Below are 24972 nucleotides of genomic sequence, written 5' to 3' on the forward strand. Positions count from 1 at the left end.
TTGCCTGCGGCTTCACCAGTTGACCTCCCGATGTGAAGCAGCAGCAGCAGGAAGACATCTGCATTTGCAATAACCTAATGTGTCTGCGACGTGATGTAAAGACGATGAACAGTTAACAGTGGCTGCTATCGGTCAGAGAAACGGCAGACTACACCAAAATACAGACTATAAATAGTTTCATAAAAGTGGTCAGATTTCATGAATATTTTAAGTAATATACCTTTAATGTTTGCATGTTTTGTCATGTCAAAAAAAAAAATCCTCTGAGTAATTCTCTGATATATTTGAAAGAAATAATAACATCTGTTGTTATGTCAGTGACATGCAGATTTGCAGTGAAGCACATTTGGGATGGAGGCTTTTCTTTTTTTTCCTCATTATGATGATGTGAATTTTAAATACACCGAGTACAGAGTTACACATAAGAGATGAAAGGGGTACAATAGTATCCCTCGCAGAGTTTTCCCACGGTTTCCTCAAGCTAAATGCTGAGTTGGTGACACATACTCAGTACTCATGAATTATTCAATAGCCTAGTTTCATTTTTGCGAAAAAACTTGGGCTGGAGATGATTATTATTATATCTACTGTCTTCAGGGTGAATAAACACTGTTGCTTTTGCTTCCCCCCCACCTCCCCACCCACCCATTGTATATTGTGGGGGATGAAGAGGATGAATATATCAGCCACAATATGAAGGAGCTGCGAGCTGTGTTGACATACTCTGTGGTGTGATTTCAGATGTGTAGAGCTGGAGAGGTGACCATGCAGGTTTAGCAGCTGCTCCGCTTGGTCTCTCTAAATTTGGGGATTGTTTATCAAACATGGAACATATAGAGCCGGTTGACTATACTGGCTAATTAGTCCGATCTTATCTAATTTGATATTATCCCAAGCGTTATCCTTTTTTTTCCCCCATTGGCGAAACCGTAAGCCCACATGAAAGGCTTAAAATAGCATCTTACAGATCAGAGGCCTCATTTATAACGTTTGCGTACGCTCAAAACAAGGCCTGAAAGAAGCCGCTCCCCACGCAAAAGTCAGGATTTATAAAAACAAACTTGACAGTAAATAGTGCGCACCTGCAAGCAAACTCTGACTCATCCGTACTCACGTTTAGGAAAATTGGCAACACGGACGGTGAGGTGGTGAATTGAAGCCAGATTGTAGAAAATTCAATGTGACAGACAATTCGATACGTATAACGAAGCCTCTCACATATTTAATTTCACTTCATATCACATCTTATTTGGACGTGGCTCCACTTTATCATTAACATTCTAACCAGCAGGGTAATTTTTTGCTCGTGACCTCAAATTATTCCATAAGCAACTTTGAACTGTAAATGATAGAAGCAAATCTATATCTCACATTTAATTCCGCTCATTATATTATACTCTCGGACACGTTCCTTTTCACCGCATTTACATTGCAAACTAATCATCATCCTTTGTAAAAATCCGAGATAACAACAAACAGCATCAGGTTAAAGGACTGCAGAACAGAGTCACATAAAAAAATAATTCTCATATTGTTCACATATAGTTTAATGCAGTTGTTGTGTGTAAAAGTGTTTCCAACGCGCTCTCAGGCGCTCAGAGTGCAGCGGCATGGAGACATCGCGGTGGAACTTCCATCACTGCAGCAGCCACACGCTACCACTCGCTGCGTTTGCGACGTCACAGCTGTGACCACCGAACAAATATGCGCTTCATATCCTCCACCTTGTCCACCACAAAAATTATATTTCCGGGTTTTCCTCTCCGTTGTTTACAAGAACCACTGATCCAGATGGCTAATTTGATATGCATCAACCTTTATAATATACTTTGCATTGACCATTTCTGCTGTTACGCTTTTAGTATGTATCCCATGCAATGTTTTATAAAGGAGACCCCAGAACTTCAAGAGATGCTTCAATTAAAATTTTATGATTTTTTTTTTTTTTTTTTTTTTTTTTTCTACTAGATACAGTCAGGTTTTAATTGTTTTTTTTTTTTTTTTACTGTAAACATAGGTTTGATCTGGTTAAATAACCGTCTGAGACATTTGTGATTTTTAATATTGCACCTAATTGCTTGCAAGTCATGCTATTGCTTCCCATGTCTTTGTACTCCTGTAAGTATGCGGCCTCAAATGCAGTGTGCACAGAAATAAAACGTGTAATTAACAGCTGATCAGCAGAAAATAAGCCTTCTGCACTTGGTTTACAGTTTACAATCTCCAACTACACCCTTAAATTAGAGGGCGATAATTTGAGGATCAGAAATATGCTAATGAGTAGATGTGGAAAAATCACTCTAGGTGAAAAAGCACCAGCACACGCAGTTTGTGAACATATAATTGGCATCCAGTGTCTAATGAGAGAGACGGGCTGGTTTGGAAATGAGGACTGCAAAATATGGGATGTTTCAAAGACGACGTTTCATTTGAATTGCACTCTTCAGAACAAATGCATTTTTCATTTTGCATGTATATTTATTGTTTAATCAGTTGACAGCAGAGCTAAGCTATATCCGGCTGTAAGATTTTTTTTTTAACTCTTTTTCAGACAGGAAAGAACATATAATTTAGCCAAATGACAATGGATTTAGATTATATGCTTTAGGTTTGCTTTCCCATGCAGGCTGATAGTAAACCATTTATGGTAATATGCTTGGTCGGTTCATGAGTGGCCAGCTCTGATAAAGCACTGTGTCTAATTAACACGCTGACAGCAGCACTGTCTGGGCAATCACACTCTTCCAGTTTATTAAAGTGGTTAAGGAAGTCACTCTGGCCCTTGGGGGACTGGTACAGTAATTTTCCCCCTGCAAGCCAGATGATACGCCCAGAGATGAGGCAAACCAAGTGTGACTGTCTCTCCCTCTCGCTTTCTTTCTCTCTCATCTCCTTTTTTTTTTTCTTCCTCTCCATTTTCTCTGACTTGCTTCCCATGCCTCTCCTGCACATCAATGTCTCTCCTTCCCCCTCCCTCCTCCTCAATCTCCAATGCGACTCGGAAATGTAATATCACGTGCGCTCGTTTTTTCATTTCTTTTTTTTTTTTTTTTTTTTTTTACCTCCAATGGAATCTAAAAATAACTCTCAGCAGGAAGTGCTGACTTTTTTTCCCCCTCCGCCACTTTAGTGTAAACAACTAGACATTTTGATTGGTCAAGACAAGCTTCTGATAGAAGCACAGGAGAGTTGAGCCTGATTGGTGTCTAGTCAGCAGCGGTAAACAGCGAAAGCCCAACACAGAACACTTTGAAGCTGAAAACAATAATTAACATGAGAGATGAAGTAGATCTGTTTATTTTATTTACAATTTGGCACAGCGAAATGAATAATACTTAAAATAAGCCAAATATATTTTAGCTGATGCTTTATTCGTGGTAATTGTTGTTGACCTTTTTTTTCACTGAAATAACCCAGCTCATGAAATTCAACGCCTTTTGCCAAAAATCCTGATGTTCATTATCGTCAGAGGTGCTTGCATTAGCAGTTTGTTGTAGTGACACATAACATGAAGCTCATAAGGCTAAGCATAGATATTACTGCCAAAAAAAAAATGAAATTGTGGGTGAATGGTCCTTTTAGCTGCACTTTGGGGGGCAATATTGCACCTCCCTGCTTCCTGCTGAAGATGGGATATCAGCAATGGGAATTCAAACAGCATCTCAGGTGAAATAGATTTTCCTGTTTCCAACCAGGGGTGCCTTTGTAGGGGCCTGTGTTTTTTTTTTTTTTTTTTTAACAAAGTGGTTCAAGCAGACTGTGTTGGGGCCCAGGGACCAAATAATAAATATCTGTTTTAAAGGAAATCCAATTCTAAAAACAATCTTCACTATAGCCACTGTAATCTTGGCTCCATGTATCATTTTGCCTTTGTAAAATTAGTAGCTCAGAGGCATCAAACGAAATGTTTTTGCAATATGTACAGTGTATGACAGGAAACTGAAATGCTAAAATTATAGCTCTCTGAATTTCAGGTTTTTTTTCCCCATACAAATAGGCTACTGAATGAAAATATTCAGCTGTCAGTTCGCGGTTACTGTGTCTCTGTAGTCGGATATCTGCACTACCTCCAAAGATTTGGCATGAGGGTCCTGTTGTGCTTCGCTTCAGAGCGCTACTGTGTGTTGACAACTCATGTTAATGTTTTCACAGGCAAGGAAAGTCTTGCTGGGCTAGTTAAAGGCTGTTGTCCTTTCATTCTGCGCTCTGAGACATTCCTTCAGGCAGTTTTTAGCACCCCTCTAACTGATCAAAGGTCAACACTTGGCAAGGCAGTGACACTGACCTTAGGCCCATGTGTGTGAGGTGGCAAAGTCTAAGGCCTTCTGACATGAGCCATAGTGACTCAGTCAGACTTTAACCCTCAGTGCACACTGACTAAACAGTGCCATGTACTTCCTGCTTACCTAGCATTCAAAATGTCCACACCACTAAGCAGCTCTCGTTTTGCTTTTTTGTCAGTTTCACTCACGAAGGTTATAATGGACAGGGTTCAGAAAAAAAATGATTATTCATGTTCAAACAGCCTAAAGACGGAAATCGCCACAAGCAGTTTGCAAAGAATGAAGTCACTGGAAGGATGTGTGTAGTGTACTTTGAAAAGGCTACTGTACATGAAAGAGGAACAGATATAGAAATTATATAATATTGGGGAATGAAATTGCAAAAAAAAATTATTAGTTCAACAATACTTGATATTGCCAATAAATATTTTAACTCACCTGGCACCTAATATAATTTTATATTCTAAATGATATGAAGAATTTGACACATTCATCCACTTTGCGATTTTAAAACTAATGATTGACAGCTGACAATTGGAAATGACTTAATATGCGTATTTGCTTTCCTGTTTAGAGCTAGATGGAAAGATCAAATAGCAAAATACCGAACCTGGTCCTCTTCGAAGGTAAAAAAAAAAAAATATCTGTCTCCGCACATTTCTTGATACTTAACACATTATATTTAATTTGTGTAATGTCATTTAAACCCAACGAGGTGTGATTTTTGCAGTGCGTTATTTGCCGGGCAAGACGACTTGGAGTTTTGTGGTCACTGTGAGGTTGCTAGGCAACAAATGGAACACCACCTTCCACCGCCATCAAACAATCCGATGAGAAACCTTGTGCTGTGGATATTAAATCTGCACTCTGCAACTTCATTTGTTTGTTTTGCTTTATAAGTCGAGTACCCACGGCACACTGGATACAGCAAGCAAATAATTCAAATAGATATGACTCTCTGTAGCTGATGTGGATTCAGTTCAGGCGTCCGCAATTATTAATTATTAATTGCGTAATGCATGCACTGAAATTAACACAGTCGGAGAAATGTGAAAAAAAATAAATAATCTTTTATTGATTTAGTCTTAAAATTATTTTTTTTTTAAATGTGAAATAGCAATGTGACCCTTGCTGTGCCAGTAAATATATAATTAAGCTTGTCATTTCCCACCTGCCTCTAAAGGTTAGACTTATCAAAACAGTAATGATAATTAGAAGGGAGATAAATTACCATCATGCTTTTGTATATGTGGGGAACCTCCCCCCTCCCCCCTCTTACCCCCCCTTCCTTAATCAGACACTCAGCTCGAGACACCGACAGTAGCTTGAAAAGGAAGCAACAACCAAGCAGTCGATTTCCTGTGGAGTTAATTATGCATGTATTTTTCTTAAATGATAATACAGCACCTCTATGATATTGATAATGATCTTGTGATATCGCAAGAGTATCGGGAATGGGAGAGGAATACAAATGCAGGAAAGTATTCAATTAGTAATCTCGATATTAGATCATGTTTTTGCCAAGGAAAAATTTGTATAATAACTGATTTTAATTAATTAAAATAAATTGCAGTATCCGGTTATATTTTGTTTCTGACAAGTAGCTGCAATGGACTGCGAATCAATCTGTTACTATATCCAGTGCATATTATTCATCTATGATTTGGCACTGTTTTGCTTTTAATGTGAAGAAGTATCTCTGTTACAGCAAATGTATGTATCTGGGTTTCATTTGTCCGCTGTGGATAGCATACCTATTATTATACATTTCTACCAGTAAATATGTGCAAGAAGGGGCATTCAGGCTGATGCAGGCTATTTCCCTCTTCCCCAGTGGTAATCAGTCAATGCACAAAGCAAGGCATTGTGATTGTAATAGCTTCGAACCTTGATATTGTTGTGTTGTGTACAACATGCCCTCTTGGCTACTCATCCCAAAGGTCTTTTTCTATCCAAGGAGATCCAATTTGACTGGAGCAAATGCAAATTTATTCTACAAGTCAATGTCTGCTTAAACATGTGGGCACCGGACTGGACGCCTGTGCTGTCAAGTGTTGCTCGAGTCAACAACTATAACCACAAGTAGAATCCCAACACCTAGAATCCTGTAAGTGCCTCAATGTTTTTTTCACCAGCCCCCCCCCCCCCCCCCCCCCCCCCCACCACCACCACCACCACCACCAGAGGCTATAGGCTATAGTTTTCTCCTCTTTCCCGCGGAGCGGCGGTAACGGTGAATGAGGAGGCATGACCGCCTCAACAAAACACGGGAGAGGGAAGCCTCCTTCATGCCTCATTGACTTTGTTTTCTCTGGCTAATTTCTCCTTTCACCGCCCGCCTCCTGTCCCCCAAAAAACACACACACACACACGCACACGTGCACGAGCGCAGACACACACTGCTTTCCTGTCCTGCCCTCCCCTCTCCACGCCTCACCGTTTTGATGGTGATTTTGACACGCAGGCTGTCATGCAGCAGTTCTCTTGGAGGTGGCGATTAACAGAGCTGTCGCCATATGGAGTGAGATCAGCCGTCAAAACCCCACATAATTGGCTCGGTGAGGAAAAATACTTATGTAACAGGGATGAGAAAGGGGAGGGAGAACGTGGCGAGGGCGGACACTTTGGTCTCTGCATCCGCCAATATTAAATGCCTATTAAAACACTTGCAAGTGATTTATTAGTAATGAGAAACTAAATGCTTCGTAAAACCCAAAGGAACACAGGAGACATCTAGAATGCTGTGCAGTAAAGGAGAATAATTCCCCCGAGCCTCAAAAGAGGAACTAGTGTAACCGAACTGAAACTGTAGCCAGTTGTGTGCAGCGATAAGCCACACCGAGGGATAAGAAAGAACAACCTATCAAATTAATTCAGGAAAAACTCACATTTGATGAAGCCATTGTCATGTCTGTACCTAATATTGAAATGGACTTGAAGTCTGAGCCAGGGGTTTACATTGCTGACGGCCTAATTATATGGATTGGCTGCAGTAGAGCGTAGCCTATCAGCTCTGGGGAGAAATTAATTCTGGTACAGGGGAGGAGAGAGAGGACCAGGCTGCGGTCTGCTTCACTGCTGTGAATTGATGGCTGCAGAGGGCTGGGCTTTCTGTGTGCGTGTTGGTGTGTGTGCGTGTGCGTGCGTATGTATGTGTGTGTGTGTGTGTGTGTGTGCGTGCGTGCACAAACAAGGTTCTAGTTCACTTAAAGCTGCACACAGCTTTACTGTAGGGTGCATTCTTTGTGATTTAGAAACTGTGTCCAGGTCTGACAGATTTGAGTTGAATTACAACAACCGCCATAAGCAAGATGTAAATGACATTCCGTTGATTCACTGCCACGCCGCTGCACGTTTCTGTGTGCTGCGTGTGATTTCTCCAGCTGAACAGTGTACATGCATTAGCCTTGTTTATTTCGAAAGCAGCTGGTGGTCATAGTAATGCATATTATCTGAGTGCACGCTGGTAATTTTGCCTCAGAGAAGCACTCTCGGGGATGAAGTAAGCTTGTTAATGTAGGATTTGGTTTCCGTTGCAGCTAACTAGATACATAGGGGTGTTTTAATATACAGGGTTTAGATATGATGCAACGAAAAGTGCTTCTCTTCATCACAGATGACTCTAGCAACAGAATCTGTCACATAAACATCAAAAAAACAACAATGACAGCAAATTATGTGTTTATGTTAGACCTGACTATGCAGAAATGCACAACGCAGAGCATCTTTGTGTATAATTTTTGTCTGTGTTCGTCACTTTCTGAGCCACATATTCACCAGTGAAAGATGCAAGCCAGCAGGTAAAGTAGAAACCAGGTTGCAGAGGGGTATTTTTTGTGTCCAATTAGCCACATCTTCAGTTCTGCTAGCATGATGTAAGGACATTTATGCTTAGTGACATTTTTGCTTGCACCGACTCGTCAGCCAATCATGGTGATATGATATGTCAGTTACTGTATTTGCCACAGGGCTCATCGTGTAGCTCCATCATAATCGTTTATTAGCTCACTCACATGTACTAAACTGTATGACATCGTCTCTTATCCTACATATTTCTGACATTCTCTGCAAATATTCACAAAATATTACAGCTTTATTTCAATTTGCTTGTTTTGTATTTAGGATCCCAGATGATGATAGAGCGAAGATCACAAAGCACTATGACTTGAGGACAGGACTCACCGGTTATTAAAATCTCAAACAAGAATAATAAAATAAAAATGTAATGTCCTCAGTTACCCGACTCTTATTGCCTGTTGTAAACTGCAATGGCTGTGTGTGTTCAAGTCGTTCTCGCACTGCAGAATGGATTTTGGGACCAATCTGATGCCTCGCTGACGTTCTTGCGTGAAGGATTAGAAGCATACTGTACATTAAAATTGCCAAATGCTGTGTGTGTGAAATTAAAATGTGTGTGTTCTGAACATGTGTTGCGAGGCAGGCAAGACTCTTGAGGTTTGTGCCAACAAGGCCAGGCTGATTGGGAGAGAGTGAACTAAAAAAAACAAAAACCTGAGTAGTTCATAAGGGCAGTGAGAACATCCTGCCACAGCACACTGTTTATTGGCTGAATCTGAGGCTGTTTGTGTTGGAGCTATCGCACAGTCTGATCGCTGTCAACTCAAATCAGCACCTAATATGCTCTGTGTTGTATCCGGAATGATGAGGCAGACACTCCAGAGTGTTCCAACTGCAGCTAGATTGTTAGACTTAAAATAAGTTATGGGCGGGTTTTTTTGTTTTTTTTTTACAGTTCAGTCATCCTACTTTCTGTATGTAGAACGTCTTTCCACAGTTTGGCGAACGTCCCTACGGCCTGGAATTTCATGCTGCATCCCTACTACACAACTTCCCCGACACAGCCTGCCAGTGATTGACAGACTCCAGTATTGTATACACGCTGAAAGACCTCTGCCTCCCAAGCAAAACATGTTCCTCTTCCCCACTGTCTTTTAACGCTTCCATGTTATCAGACCAGTCAGTCGGACCATTTTTTTTTTTTTATTTGTGTTCCATCACCCCTCTCTTATGCTTTGTGTTGATAGGTGTCAGTGGCTTTGTTAGAAATACTCTGCTAGCTCCTCTGTCTTACTTATGCTTAGCTGTGGATGGCTGTCATCCTTGGCAGCACTGGTTGGTGGTATGTCTTTTAAAGTGACATGGACAACTTCAAGAGAATGCCCATATTTTTTTGAGATGCTATTTACGCTATAGAAGCCTGTGCATTGTGCTTCATAGTAGTAGTCCTAATAATAATAATAGTTAAAAAAAAAAGGTGGTATTTAATGGAATGTGATGATGATCACTTCAAGGAAAGAAAACAAATAAAAACAATTTTTTGAATGATTTTATATTTTTCTCATGCCTGTACACAACAATCCATATGATTTATAGCTCACTGTAACAGTGGATGTGTTCATAAGGATTCAGAGGTGTCATCAGAATATGACATTAAATCTTTGCCTGCCCACTGAGAACCAACTTTGCTTTATACACTACAAATGTCAAGTTCTCATATGCCCCCAGTCCAGGTTTGGACCTCCTGAGAGTTGACTACCAGCAGCACTTGTTTGTTTTTTGTTCGTTTGAGCCTGGAGAAAGTATATTTCTAGAATGTGTTTTATTACATGGATCTGCCTTGAGATGAATCTCTATACTTTCACAAAGTAGAGGTATGGCCTCTATTTTTGTTCACGCAAGATATATAAATACTACTATTTTGTGGGTGATGTCAACACCAGTCAATTTGCTTTTCATTCATGTTTTTATACTTTATCCTCTGTCGCCAGCACTCATCTGCTAAATAAAACATTATTGGTATCTTTGAAAGTGCTTGCATATTGTTGTTCCCAGCAAGTGCACTCCCATACCAATTATCTAAACATGGTACAGGCAAACTTGGCCTTTCCTTCCAGTGGAATGAAAATAGTAAACATGACAAGCAGAGGTTCGGGCAGGAGTTCCCAACAACCCGTCTGACAGGATTAAAGACTGCAGGCTGGTTGGGGTGTCACAGCAGAGCAGTCATCCTGTCATGTCAGAAAGGCCACATTAACCATTAAGTAAAATCAGCATCAGTTTTGACAGCTTATTGGTGCTTTATTTTCGAATGGGTCTTTTTCCATGAAAATGGCTGCATTTGGTCTGGAGGCCCAGAGGAAAGATCAGTAAGCTGCTCCTTTATGTTACAGGGCTGTAATGCCAGCTGCTGTTGGAGTGTAACTGGATTTAGGTATGCTGCAGCACAATTTGTCATTTCCTAAGCTCGGCTGCCTTCCTATTTGTTAGAAGTAATAATATGACATTCAGCCTGAGCATTTACCTCAATAACGTGTTGACATTATGATTATTGGTTCGAGTAATATTACCATAATATGCGTTAGCCTAATCAATTTGGTCTTTTGTAATGATGTACCAAAAGAGCAGTACGCCATTTTCCAATTTATGCTCTACTTTTCCCTTTTTGTATCTTAATCATAGCTTGACTGATAGCGGATATTATGGACCGATATCGATATTAGGAAGTAAAAAATATTCCAATATCAATATATTGGCTGATATTCTTCAGATATATAAACACGGAATATGAAGTATATGTCAATTTTCAATTCATTTTACTCGCCATAGTCCCTCAAATTGACTATAGAACATTTTTGACACTTGTGGCAAAATATTTTGCAACAGAGGCAGGATATTTCGCAGTTTATTGTCCACACTGACATCAGTGCACGTAAACAGTAAACTTCAATGTAAATTTAATAATTTAAATGAACTACTAATTCTTATTAACCCAAAGAATCATTTTCAGCATGACATTTGGTAAAAAAAACATACAGTATGCACTGATACAAATATGTTCCGTGCCAGGTCAATATAAGCTGATTAACATTGTCTGGCCGATATATTGGTCAAACTCTAATCTTGATTGTTTTTTTCTCTAACATTCCAGTTTCCAGATTTTTTAGGTTTTGCATCATCTGATAACATGTTGGTACAATCCACAGACTCATCCTACTTAGGTTGATATTGAGAATATGGGTGTGTTAGATTTATTCCATGAAATTATAATACTTATAATGTGCTTTATTTCTTGGTATTTTGTACAAGAACAATTAAGATAATATGGCAATGCAGTTAAGTAGTATGGTTTAGTAAATCGTAACATTATAATGCTTTTATAAATTATATCATAATTCTTTCGAATGTGAATCTAAATGCAGGGAACACACATATACACGATGGCAGTATGTTGATATAATATATTGGTATATTACTATATGTAAAGCATTTTTCGGATACTTGCTCATAGTTTGAGGGGACGATGAATGTCACGAGCAGTTTCCACCACAATTCACTGCTATTCCCCACATCGATTCATCCCCAGCCCCCCTACACAAAAGCTCTGTTTGTTTGGTTTTCAAAGCACGTTATCTTCTGCTTCAGCTTGGGAGTTTTCTGTTCTAAATTGTGGCACTAAATTTGGCTGCTAATGTGCCAAATTTAAACAAAAACTAAAAAACACAGAAAAGTAACAGCATCTCACTCATTGTCCATCAAGCCACAATTCTCTACCTTTTGTTTTCTCAAGAGAAAGCTTTTTCCCCCCCCGTAATTCCAAGAATATATTGATATATTTGCCTGTGGCTTTCATTGAGTGTGACACATCAAGCAGAGGCTATGTTGTTGTGTGGAGGAATGAGGGGACTGTTTGTATTTATCCCCAAATGGCTCTAAGCGAAACATCTTTGATTAATACGTCTGTTAGGGAATGCTATGCACCGGAGAGAACCACTTTCTGAAACCACAAGCATCATTCACGCACAACATTTTTGTCTGTCATGTTTAATGTTTTCATTCGTCCTCTGATGTAGGCCATAGAGCAGAATGGAGGAGACTAGTTTGAGGAAGCAATATGTTTTACAGGGGTTTTACTGGCTCCTATGTGACAGGTGAAATCATCATCATTCATCTCTGCATGCTTTCTTGCTAAATGACTTGCATTAAAGACAAATGAATAAATCCCGATGTTGGCCATCCAATTAACAGACTGCATTTTTATCAATGTGTGTGGGTCTCCTGCAGTCTTGCTTCGTCTTAGAGAGTGAGGTCACTCCTGTGGTCAGACTATATGTACAGTCATCAGGATTGAACACACACACACACACACACACACACACACACACACACACACACACACACACAAATAAACTTAACAGGTGGTGAGGTGTTAAACAGGCCATGATTTGGCTTGAATTAGATGGCAGACACTCCCTGAAGGCCAGGAAGGGAGGGGGGGGCTAAACAGGATTTTACTGATCCAGCATTCGAGCCAAAACTACCAGGCCCAATGGACTCCCGTTACATTACCATACACTTGGAGATAGCTCACTGTATGTCTTTGCTTCAGGGTGAATGCCTTTAGGAGCATATGTGCTAATTAAACCTGCAACTTTACCTTAATACCCCTCCCAAACGCACAATCAGCCACCTCCGACATATCATTTTGCTGATTCCATTTAAAACGGTGCCATTATAAGCTTTTTGTCAATGTTCTCTCATTCCTGTCAAGTATACCGATGACAGGTTCGCTCCTGGGGGAGCCAAACCAGAACATTCTCCTTGTTTCTGCATGTGTCACCGTGATTGGATCAGAGCTGTGTCTTTCTGCTGCGAGTGAGCAGCCTGAAAGGCATGTAATCCTGTTCCCACTGCTCCATTGAGAGCAGCAGGCGTTTGCGAGTGAAGGTGTTTCTGCCTGTTTCTACCTGTGTTTATTTTTGTAAAGCTTTGGGGTGATAATGTCAGGGCGAATCTCCTCTGACTGTTCTCTCTCTCTGTGTGTGTGTGCGTGTGTGTGTGTGTGTGTGTGTGTGTGTGTGCATGTGCGCGTGCGCATGTGCTTGTGTAAGCTTGCGTGCGCGTGCACGTGCCAGAAAGAGACACCTCCAAGATATGGACAGCTGTATTAAGCACAATGGGGCGACAGGGGAAAACGGCCTTGTTTAAGGGAGAGCAGTACTCATCAGGGCTTTTCTGCGTCCAGAGATACACAGTTAGAGGGATTTATAATTAGGATTAACTGCTGTCCCCTGGTCCATTTTTCCAAGCTAGTTATCATTAATGTAATCCCATTAGTACATTCATTGTGTTTACAGATTTGTCTTTAAAGACTTAAATTATCAACCTGAATATATTTTTCCCGATAAAGTTAATTCCATATGCCGGGCTCAGATTAGTTCTTTGTTTATTTTTTGATCTGTCTCTCTCTCTTTTGAACACATCAATTTGCATGTTCCTGTGATTACCCATATGTCAAATGCAGTAAACAAACAAGGCAATCTTCAGTTGGGTATTTAAAATGTTGTTTAGCAAATGACCACTGCAGTCTCCGCACTGGATAAAACACTCTTTGGGCAAGTTAATGTTATGGATTAAGGTGCAGTATCCACAAATCCTTCAAATTAAACTACAAAATAAGTTGTTTGTTCATGCCCTCTAGAATTACGTGCACTAGATAACTTGTCAAGTTTAACAGAAAGAGATTGGTTTGGGTTCAAATAATTCCTTAAAAACATCTCATAAGTATTTAAAATTTTGTGTTTATTGGATGATCGCAGTCTAGCCAATGTTGACTGTTGATAGGAAACAGGGAACGAACAGTGGTAAGTTTGCAAACTTACATATCATGATGACCTCAATGACTCATTTGGGCTTTATCATGCTTTGGCAATACACATCGCTCAAATTGCTGTGTAGTATAACAGGCAGCCAAACAAGTGGCCTGTGTGATTTTTTGATTTTGCGGGGTTGTGTAGGAGTCCGTACCACCAGTCGAGGTAATGAAAATGGGACAGGACACGGGTGTGGCATGTCTAGTGTCCTGTTGACCTGCAGTCAGGTGGCAGATTGCACAAACTGGGACAAGCTTGACATAAAAATTACAGTGCACTGCTGGATTGCCAGCGACACATTCCCCCTACTGCACCTCTCCTCCCACCGGAGCGCTCATCAAATCCCCAACATAAACAGGCCCAGAGAAAGGGGGAAAAAAAGAGTCACTGAAAAATACCACTTTGCAATGAATGTGTCCACACGTAAACAGGACTCTGTGAATCTGATTTTGTACAGCTGCCTAAAATACTTACACAGCTAAACCTTTCCCACTCACAGTTGATGTGTCAAATGCAGTGCAGCGCAGCACTAGTTAAGCTCATATTTCACTGCTGCAAAATGTCGAGTAGGACTGTGCTTTCCTTTTCATATCAATAGAATCACCAGTTGAGATATTGTACGGACTAATCACATCCTCCTTGCAGTGAACATAAATCCCAAACCGCGTCTCAGTCAATTTTTACTCTGGCTCCTCTAATCCTTCTTTCGTTTGATGTTTCCTGCTGTTTGTATAAAATCAATGAAATATACAGGATAAAAAAATAAATAAATACCCTTTTCTACCTTCATCTCAACTACTTTGAGCAGACCAAAGCCACCAAAAGCAACTAGTAGCCACCCTCCTGATCTTAAGAGTCACAAAAAGAGAAAGGTGTATCAGTGGGTGCGAAGACCAGCCCCCATGTTGTGCTCGTGTATGCCCTCAGCACCTCCATATGCCAAGAGAGCTGCCAAGGGAGTGGACAGGCGAGCTCAGTGACTGCCAGTCTGCAGATGCAGGAGCGCTGTCCAGTCATGCATATTAAACCCACACCACCTGCTCGTCGTACATCACACCCTGCATACTCGGTCCCAGGAATTTTAATCAACTGCACTGACAGGAAGCCACTCACTGGTCCGCGCACGTGAATCATTCAACTCCTCTTCCTCTTACTCCCGTTCCTGCTGAGATGAGGATGCATGTTGATGTTGCATTTCTTCAACATCCCAGGGATCCATTCAGGATGTTGAGTGGCAGGGAGAAGAGCGCAATGTGGCGTTGAGGCCAAGGAGATAAAAAAAAGACTGCTGTGCTTTTAAAATATTTCCTCCTTTCTTGTTGTCCTCTCAGGTGCGAGTATTGGCTCGCATCTTTTCGGATTAACCAGAAAGAGACACAAAGAAGGGAAAGAGAAGAGAAAAGAAAATCAGCATCAGGGTCTGGTGATGCAAATGACTCCTAAATCTTTAATGGTTTACACAGTATGTTCAAGGAAACTCACAACCTTTCCTTTTCTGCTTTTCTTCTCCCTCTTATCATCACTATTTGATCTGTTTACGTGTGCAAAAACCACATCTTAGGATGAGTGCTGCATAAAACAGTATTTTGAGTCATTTACAATTAAAATATGCTTATTGGGCATAACAAAGGAAAACGGTGAATAGCCATGACAGGAAAAGGAAAATGCATCTTTTTTGCAGAGACAATATTTTAACAAAACTGTGCAGTGATCATAACACTGATAACACCACACCTCAACTCGTCAGCGTGAAAAAAAGCCAGCATTTTTTAGCTTTAGTTGTCGTGAAAATGTTACAGGAAGCAAATGAAGACACAATTAGGTACTTGTCCGACTGCACCTCTCAGTCGCTCTGCCAGTTTCTGCTGGCAAAGCATAATCCTCTAGAACACCCCCCCCAGGATAAAATTTGTATGCTATATTTTTAAATATAGTCTTTTAAAAAAAAAGGCAGATGGAGACAGGCACTGCCAAGACAGGACCAAGTGTGGCATCAGCAGTGTGGTAACAGTTAGCTGCACATTAACAGGCCAGCCAAATGTGCCGCATTTAATAAATGGGTTGTTAATAAATTCCAATGAAGAACAAAATACTTTTCGTGGAAATGAATCAAATGTCTTGATGGACACGTGCTGTGCGCATGCACAAAATTACACACCAATTATAGATCGGAATAATATCTGTTAATTGATACTTTGTGAAAATAACTAAAAGTTACTCCATTGGTGTTATTTAATGAGTAATCCAAGTAATTGTGAAGTTATAGGAGTTGCCAGTTTAGATCTTCAGGGCTGTATTTTATATTATGACGACTATTTTTGGTATCGTATGGATTTCACGTGCTTTGTCAAAATGTCTAATCAGACCTCTTACACTCTGCACGCTCACTACCTTCGTGGCTTCTCGTACATTTGTGGGAGTGTTTTTTCACTTGTTTCACAGCCTAGTTCATCATGTCCCATTTGTAAATAGTGATAAATCATGCATTACTTAGTCCTTCCTCAAGCAACACCGCAGGTTATGTATATTTCAGCAAAAGCGTCAATCAAGTTTCAATTTCTATCTCCATTTCTTGCGCTTCCTGTCCCGGAAGCCATATTTAATTTGATTGTCGTTGCTTTGGCAAAAAGCACTAAAGTGACCAAGCTCATCAAATATAGAGCTGATTGATCCAGATTTATTTCTCCAGTTGCTGGTTATTCTCTGTTGCCCTGTAATTTATGGAAATAATGGCATTAAAGCACATCAACCTCGATTAAATCAGGTAAAGGCACTTCTCCCATTCTAAGCAGATTGTATGAGTTTCCCTTGGAGTGAATGGATGCGCTGGCATCCCACGTCATACCAGTTTAAATTGTGTGATGTGCAGGACATAATGCTGTAACAACAGCCACGCAGAAACATACAAATATGTTGCAAAATATAGAAATATAAAAAACAACAACATTGGAGTAACACCAGATATGTCACTGCGAATCGCATGTTTGTTTCATTTGATGAGATTATAAGCAGTAACATCATTGTGTCCCTCCTGGTGGTATATTATGTTAATTACACCACAAATTACAATCAATAAATCAGGACAAATTATCTGTCTAGTTCCATATTACTGCATATGGGTTGTGAAGACAAATTAGCGCAGCAGCAATTGCATCTAATAATATTGTTCTGTGTTTGATCATTCTTCTAAACATCATCACTAATTCCACTCTTAAACGGGGAGTCGGTAACATTTGGCAGAATACATTTACGAACTGTTACAGGAGGATCTGCAGGCCAAAAGCTGTGGAGCCATTGCTGCAACTGTTATATGATGCACATCCATAGTTTGACATATTGGCGTCATAACCACCACTGAGTCAGAGAAATCTGCAACTAAGGTGGCAAATTATCTTTGAAAGCCGTTAAGGTTGAGGGTGACATCGCTCAAATTGCTGGGATTAAAAATAACCTGTATTTTCAGAGAAATAAAAGACAGTGTTCCGAGTATTTTCTTCTACATACTTTGTAATACTTCATTCAGAGTGTGAACAGCTGTAGGTCCAAGGCCTATCAAACGCAATAGCATAAATTACAATAAAAAAAAAATAAGTAAATCAAGTTCATCAATGCAATATGTTCATTTTAAATGTGATTTTTTTTTTTTTTATGATCTTAAAAGCTTTCTGATCTTTCGTTCATTCTGCAGAAGACTGCTGCACTGAATATGTGGGCTTTATAGAGAGCAATTAGATGCAACACGGTCAGAAATTACATGTATTACATGATCGACAAATGATTTACAAATGTGTGTAGCCTATAGCTGATAAATATGTGTTCTAAATATAAAGTGATGACCTATTTAGTCTTTTTTGAAGAATATTTTATTTGTAATTCTCCTTTTTTTTTTTTTTTTTTTACATAATTCAATACCTTTTGTGATGCATTTTGAGTCTAATTTCCTTCCATACAAACTTGCTATACCAGTCCTGTAGCTGCCCTGGTGTTTCCACAGCCTTTTCAATTGGAGATGCAGTTTGTGTCCTGACACCGCAGACACATTGCAACTCCAACAGAGCCACAGTGCACCTCAGACAAGGAAGCTGATCCTTCTGGTTGTGCAGAGTACAGGCAATTTAGACTCGCGGTGCAGTCTCTTGGCTGCAAAACACTTGTACTCTGTTGCGTGGGTGGTGGAGTGAAATTTTGTGGTCACTTTATGATCTGTTCAGAGCTGATTTGGGAGAAGGAAGTGTCTGCAACTGACTTGTTGTGTCTATGGTGGTCATCCAAACTTTGATCAAGCTTCATCTAACACAGGGTCAGGAGATTATGCAGAAAATTAAAGCTTTTCATTAGAGGCTAAATTGTTCCCTTAAGGTTTAATGCATGTGTGATGTCTCCCTGGGTTTACTTTATTAACCTGCTGCTTTGGGCCTGTCACCGTGTACACTTTCACAACCCCTATTTAGTTCATCCAATAAAGATAGATAATGCTAACACTTAAAAATGCCTGTGCTATTTTACAAAAAAAAAAAAAACTAGACTTAAAGCTGTCTCAGTTCTTTGAACTCCTGAATTCAATTTTATTTTTATTTTATTTCTGTTGCCAAAAAAAATTTAAACTTCTACAAATGTTAACCTATGGGTGTACAATTTTTTTTTTCCTCTTTGGAGATATAAATAAACAGTTAATGTATAGTAGCCTACACAATATGCTGCAGCTTGGGGCTTTAAGACTATTACCAGTTGGACAACTAGAGTCCCTTTGACAGATGTCCCACCAAATGCCCATCACTGGGCTGTAATGGTGACCAAGACTGCGTGTTCTTTAACCCTGCTTACAGGCGGCGACTGCCACCTTTAACCAGCTGCCCCGCGGGTCAACTACTATTTGTTTGTGTCATGTCAGGGACAGAAGGTCTCCCGAGGCCTGTTGTCTCGATGATCATGCAACACACAGAGTACGTTATAGTATACCGTATGTGCATGTTTCTCTGTGTGTGTGTGTGTGTGTGTGTGTGTATTTGAGAGATACACATTGCTGTAAGCAATGGGTATTCAAGGCCAAAAGAAGTGTTTACAGCTGCTACTTTTCCTACCTCTATTGTATACGCTGCCCACAACTATCTTTCAATGCCATTTGGTCATTCTGACATGCTCAGTGTTTTTTCTAAATGGCTGAGTCTTTGAAAAAAATAAATAATAATAATTCTGCAATAATAAATAATATTGTAGTATGAATATTGAAGCGCACAGCATATGCGTGATATATGTGAAATGGAAGGTGTGCTCTAAAAGTGTATTAACAGGCCTAAGAGTATGTAAACAGGATTTTTGTAAGAGCTGAAAACATGATGCCGAAAAATGGATTATTCATTTTCTTCTTTACGTGTAGGAAATTCAGTAATTAACCATTTTTCTGCAGAAGTTAGTATTGCACTTCAGAGAAAAACAAAATCAAAGTTCAAGGCATTTCCAAACCTTTGTGTCAGGCTCCCTTGTCAGGGCCAAAGGGCTGTCCATCCCCACTGCACTGTATATCTCTCTGAATATGGTTCTGTCCAAAAGGCAGCGGTGCATGATGGGTAAGCAATCAGCAGGCTCTCTTAGGACTTTCCCTTTACGTAGTAAGGCCTACTTTGATGTGTGCTGCAGTAAACACAGCCGGTTCTCTCCCGACTACAGTCTCCTGAGGATTGAGGCTCAGCACAAAAACACTAATGAGCACATTAGAAGGAAGCCATAGAAGGAAAATGCTACAGTTGTACATGGAATTGTCTCTTGTGTTGTCTATAGCAAGGATGCTCTGTCTACAGTTTGTGTTTATGCATTCCACTGCATCCATGCTGTATATTGCATGCAGATGTACAGACAGAATATGGGGGCCACCGTAGCACAATTCCAATAAAAGCTTTTCCAACTCTATGGAAGCATAATGAACGATTTTTAAATTGAATTTGAATTGAAGCCGTAAATTGTAATATAACCTCTGCTTTCAGTCTCACTACTATTAACAGTTGAAGGTAATCAAGAATTGGAGTTAAAAAGTGAAAGTGGTCCTGCGAATCTGAGGTGACACGCCTGCGACAATAATAGTAGCAAATTATTACAAATGGAGCATTCAACATTTATTCCATTTACGATAATCGCAGGGCATAAAGAAGTGATACATAACAATTCTACCTGCCTGAAAAACACGACTACAGCCCATTTTTCATGGGCAGCCCAAATTTGCATCAGTTAAGTTGTCTGTGTTGGTTCAAAGTAATGCTTATTTTATGGAACTCTGTCCTGTTCAAGTGATTTATTTCATTTGTCAAATTCTATCAAATGATCAGAGTCAAAGCAAGCATTGGAAATCTCTGCGCTTACCACAAAACATCAGACAGGCCTATTGTACATGCAGGAAAAGATCTGACTGCAGACAGTCACTGCCCTGCTTTTAGTGCAGTTTGATTGCCCATCCTGTGCATTTCTCGAGAAGAACATGGCGTACTGCAACTTCTACCCTTTCTACTATAGAGAAAGCATGAAGTTTCTTAGTCCCATTAGCCTTCTTCAGTGATCACTATCTGTCCCTGTGATCTTACTATTCACAGCTAAATGTAAGCGTGCATGCAGTTTTATTTTGATTCACTTTAAACTTTTGTGAAGTTATTGTAACCTTTGTGCTACAATAACAGATCCTCATGTAATGATGTGAAAAGGATTTCAAAGAGTCCAGGATGAATCATGTTCCCTCTGCAGCTGTCATTTATTAGCACATTTTACACTGTGGTTTTTACAGATACCTCACAGACTGAGTTTGAGTTTGGTAGAGTCTTGCATCGCAAAGGTTTTATTTAGTAAAAAGCTTCATTAAAAGTGTTGATAAATGAACCTAACAGCAACTTGTAGGTTTGTCATAATTAGTCATGACACAATATCTTCATAAAAACTAAAATCAATGGACACATGATTTATCAGTTGTTACTTCTATAATGAAGATTAATTTGAAAAATTGTGACATGCTGTCACTTCTGGTTTGATATTTTAAAAAAAAGCACAGAAAATGTTTTATGTGAGGTTGTTTTGCACAATTTGTTTTCATAAAACAAGGTATAATCAACAAATAAATTATGATGAATTATCAGAAATCAAAACCCACATTATGACCGCATCTATGATACAACCAAGAAGCAGTCAAATTGCTTTATTAACTTGTTCTATTTCTGTCAGAAGAATATTTGAAGAATGCAGCATTTCAATATGGTTCCTGTTTGACAGGTGCTCATTCAAAAGTGCCTGAGTTGTGCCTGCTATGCTGCCAATTTTTTTACCATTTCTGGGCTGCCACAGTGATGAAATAGAAACCCATAAGAAATTGACAGCCCATATTGCTCAAGGACAAACATATCTGAAGATGATTTGTTCCTTGATGTGGCCAACGGGGCTCCATGAGTAGAGGTAATCCTTTAAGACTTAAGCAGGATTTTTTTTTTTGCAGATTTTTGAGAGGTAATCAGTACAGGCTGTTTGTTTGCAGACCTTGCACCCAGTGAGAAATACCAGAACCTTTATTTTGTTGAGTGACAGGTGAGAGACTTTTTTTTTTATTCTGTTTGAAGGAAATAGAGAGCAGGCTGAAATGCATGGATTTAGTTTTACATAATTTATAGGTCATATTGGTCATATTACATATTGGTTCAGGGGCAATATCAGAAGACACACAAACATTTTAATATTGGTTATTCTAGAAATACTATGCACATTTATCGTGTGCACGTAATATGTTTAAGTTAATGTGCCTGTGGCTGCTTCTGGGTGTGAAACTGGCACATTTTCTTTCTGAAAAAGTGAGCCAGTGTATGAAAAACGTAGCTGTAAGGTGCCTTGGAGTTCTGTTTTGCTTTCTTCCTTTTGAGCATTGCGATTGAAATACATAATCATCGATTCACAAAGTGCTGTGTCGTTGATGCCACAGTGACCTTGTGTTGATCCCACCCCTGTGCTCTGTTGACAACATTTGACAAATGAAATGATACTATGCTTGAACCACTTTCAATACAGGAAATAAATGACTGATCCGGAAAGGTTTTCTGCACTGGCTCTGTGTTTTGCACCAGATGAGGAAACAAATTCAAAAAATACAAGGTTTTGAAATCTTTATCACAGATACTATTTTTGATGCAGCTACAAAGAGGGTATTTGGTATCTGCATGACCTTGGCTCTTTCTAATGTAAATATATCAAGGGTTAGGCTTACAGCGCAAAATCAATTTCCTCTTTTGTCAGAGAGGCTCTGCCTCATATGCTTAAACCTGAACCACTGACCTGACAGAGTGGGTGTTGTATTTGAATATCAATTGTTATTTTTTTTCCCCCCATGTAGTCGCCGCTGCTTTCTCAATGAAATATACCAGGGACTTTAAAGGCCATTGCAATTATTGCTGGGGATGTGCACACCACTGGGGGACTTTGTGTTCTATTTTCTATTAATAAAGTTGCATCTTGGAATAGATAACCTTTTGAACATTCCACTCAGGGAATTTGTGGAATTAATAATACAACATATAATCTGATGTCTTTTAAGGCTTCAGAGTGAAAGAGTCAGCTTCCAGAAAGGTGTGCAACGGATATAGCGGACAATATCTTTCTACTCTTTAAAATGCATTTGGACGCTTATCAACATCAGACAGAGACACCGTTGTTTTTACATGTGAAGAACCTGAGTAAATGGTTGAAATGATATCTTCCAAAGTTTTTACTGTGGTGCAGTGTTGGTTGGCCCCAAGAGCAACACATATCTCTTTTTGTGTTCTCTCTGATCTCTCATCTCATGGGTCTTAAATCAAGAGCCCCAGATTTATCGATCAATAGCTATAAACAAAACATAGATTGAACTGCACAACGGGTCTCAACAAACGGATTGTAGAGTTTATACGCCCTTACGTTCGATTGGTCACTACGGCCCTCGGCTGAAAAAGGCAGTAAAACGTGCCAGGCAGCTCATGCATAAAAAGAGGTGGCAGAGTCACACAAAAGGGATGACAATTACCAGAATATGATGTGCGAGTGAATGTGTGTTAAAAAGTGTGTTTGAGAGCACAATATAAATGGATAACAGCAGAATCAGATGTCTAATCCAATTGTATTAGCAAGGTATTCGGCATAATACCAGTCAATCCAATTTTCAATGCTCGACTACATGGCGGAGTGAAAGAGCTCCAGAGTGATGATTTCTGTATCACTGTATACAAATGTGTGTGTGCGCAAGCATGCGTGTACTTGTGCATGGATGATTTTAGTAAAATACCTGCACAGATTAGCACGTGGTTGGCCATGCCAGCACACAATATTTATGTGTTGCTGTGATACAGTGTCTGACAGCTGTGCATATTTCACAGGGTGGAGAACCCTGCATTGCAGTGCTTGTACATGGCAGCCATGCTCTGTATGTGAGAGCAGCTCAGGGTCAGACTACAGAAAGAGAATTACCAAACCAAATCACCAAACCCTTCCCTCACTATTCTGTCTCTTGTTGTAGCATAGTACTAACACAACATTGTCTCACTTCGTTACATCTGCGATTTATTCCTGTAATTTTCAACTGTATTCACTAAATAAGACTGTACAATAACTCACCTCTGGCAAAATCCATCACACAACAACAACACCGTTGTCTGTTGTCTGTTTTTCTTGGTTGTTTAAATATATATTTAAAAAAAAAAATTTAAAAAAAAAACCGTTGCACTATTGTTTAGTTAGTTTTAATTTAATTATTCTATTTTATTTTATTCTATTTTATTGTATATACTGTGCATTTTTATATTTAATATTTTTTAATGTTATTTTATTTATTTCCTGTATCTATAAATGCTGCTGTAGCAAAAAAATGTCCCCTTGGGGATTAATAAAGTAACTATCTATCTATCTATCTATCTATCTATCTATCTATCTATCTATCTATCTATCTATCTATCTATCTATCTATCTATCTATCTATCTATCTATCTATCTATCTATCTATCTATCTATCTATCTATCTATCTATCTATCTATCTATCTCTAATCTATCTAAAGTAGAAGACCAGGATTGTCACACCTTAAAACAGCAGAAAAAGAAAGGCAGTGCATATTCTTATTATTAGAAAATGAACACATTAATTAAAAAATAAACAAATACACCAAAATCTAAGCCTGCTATTGAAGTCAATATCATGTGTTACACCATTCATTTGCTTTCTCTTTTTCATGAGGACAAAATCAGAAAGAAGAATTCACTATAGAAGAAAAACAACACAATGCCATTTGCAGTTGCACGTCAAAGAAATGTAAAAGATGAGAAAAGTTCCTGTTGAAATGATTTGTTTTCATCTACTTTTATTTATTCTGTCCAAAACTAAATCGGTCTCCTTTTGTCTTTGTCTCCAGCTTTGGCCCCGACGCTTCCCAGTCTACGCTCAGAGGTCTTCAAGCCATGTGTGGAAGACAAGGACCTTGCCTTTTGTCTGAATGAGGGAGAATGTTCCATCATTGAAACTGTGGCCGGGGTTCATAGACACTGCAGGTGAGTGCAAGGGTGCTTTGTGTGTTTGTGTGTGGGTGATCGAGCAAACAAGGGATTTTTTTTTTTTTCACTACACTGACATTTCCTCTCTTTGCCCTTCCCCTCGATTCACTAACGTTGGGTCATTTTCATTCATTTAGTTTTTCTCAAGTCTTGACAGATTGGGTTCTTAAAGTGATAAAACATGCAAAACTCAAAAACCAGTGAGCAAATGCACCTAAAATGCCTCGAAAATCTATAACCACCAAACTACTAAGTGAGGGATCAGACATGCTTTGGCTGCATTAGATGCATCTTATGCTCTGATCTGCTCAACTAAACTACACAAATAGAAAGACATATATAGATTCAACTAGGAAGCACATGAGGAGAAAATGTGATGAAACCTGTCTTCACTTTGATCTGCCCAAAGTTTTAATAATGATAATAATTTTCTAAAATAGCTTCCTCCTTGTGTATTAACTTTCAGATAAATGCTTTCTGATGT

The 24972-nt window shown here is 39.3% G+C and overlaps 1 protein-coding gene across 1 annotated transcript in view; it reads left to right on the forward strand.

Moving 5' to 3' along the window:
• nrg3b (neuregulin 3b) overlaps positions 1 to 24972 on the forward strand; it is a 178444-nt gene that overhangs the window by 70550 nt on the left and 82922 nt on the right. The window contains 1 exon segment of the mRNA XM_069155567.1: positions 24350 to 24485. Coding sequence (XP_069011668.1) covers positions 24350 to 24485 — 136 coding nt within the window.

Source organism: Embiotoca jacksoni, unplaced genomic scaffold, assembly GCF_022577435.1.
Source record: "Embiotoca jacksoni isolate LCO1_2020_lvr unplaced genomic scaffold, fEmbJac1.0.p SCAF_20, whole genome shotgun sequence".
Taxonomy (NCBI): domain Eukaryota; kingdom Metazoa; phylum Chordata; class Actinopteri; family Embiotocidae; genus Embiotoca; species Embiotoca jacksoni.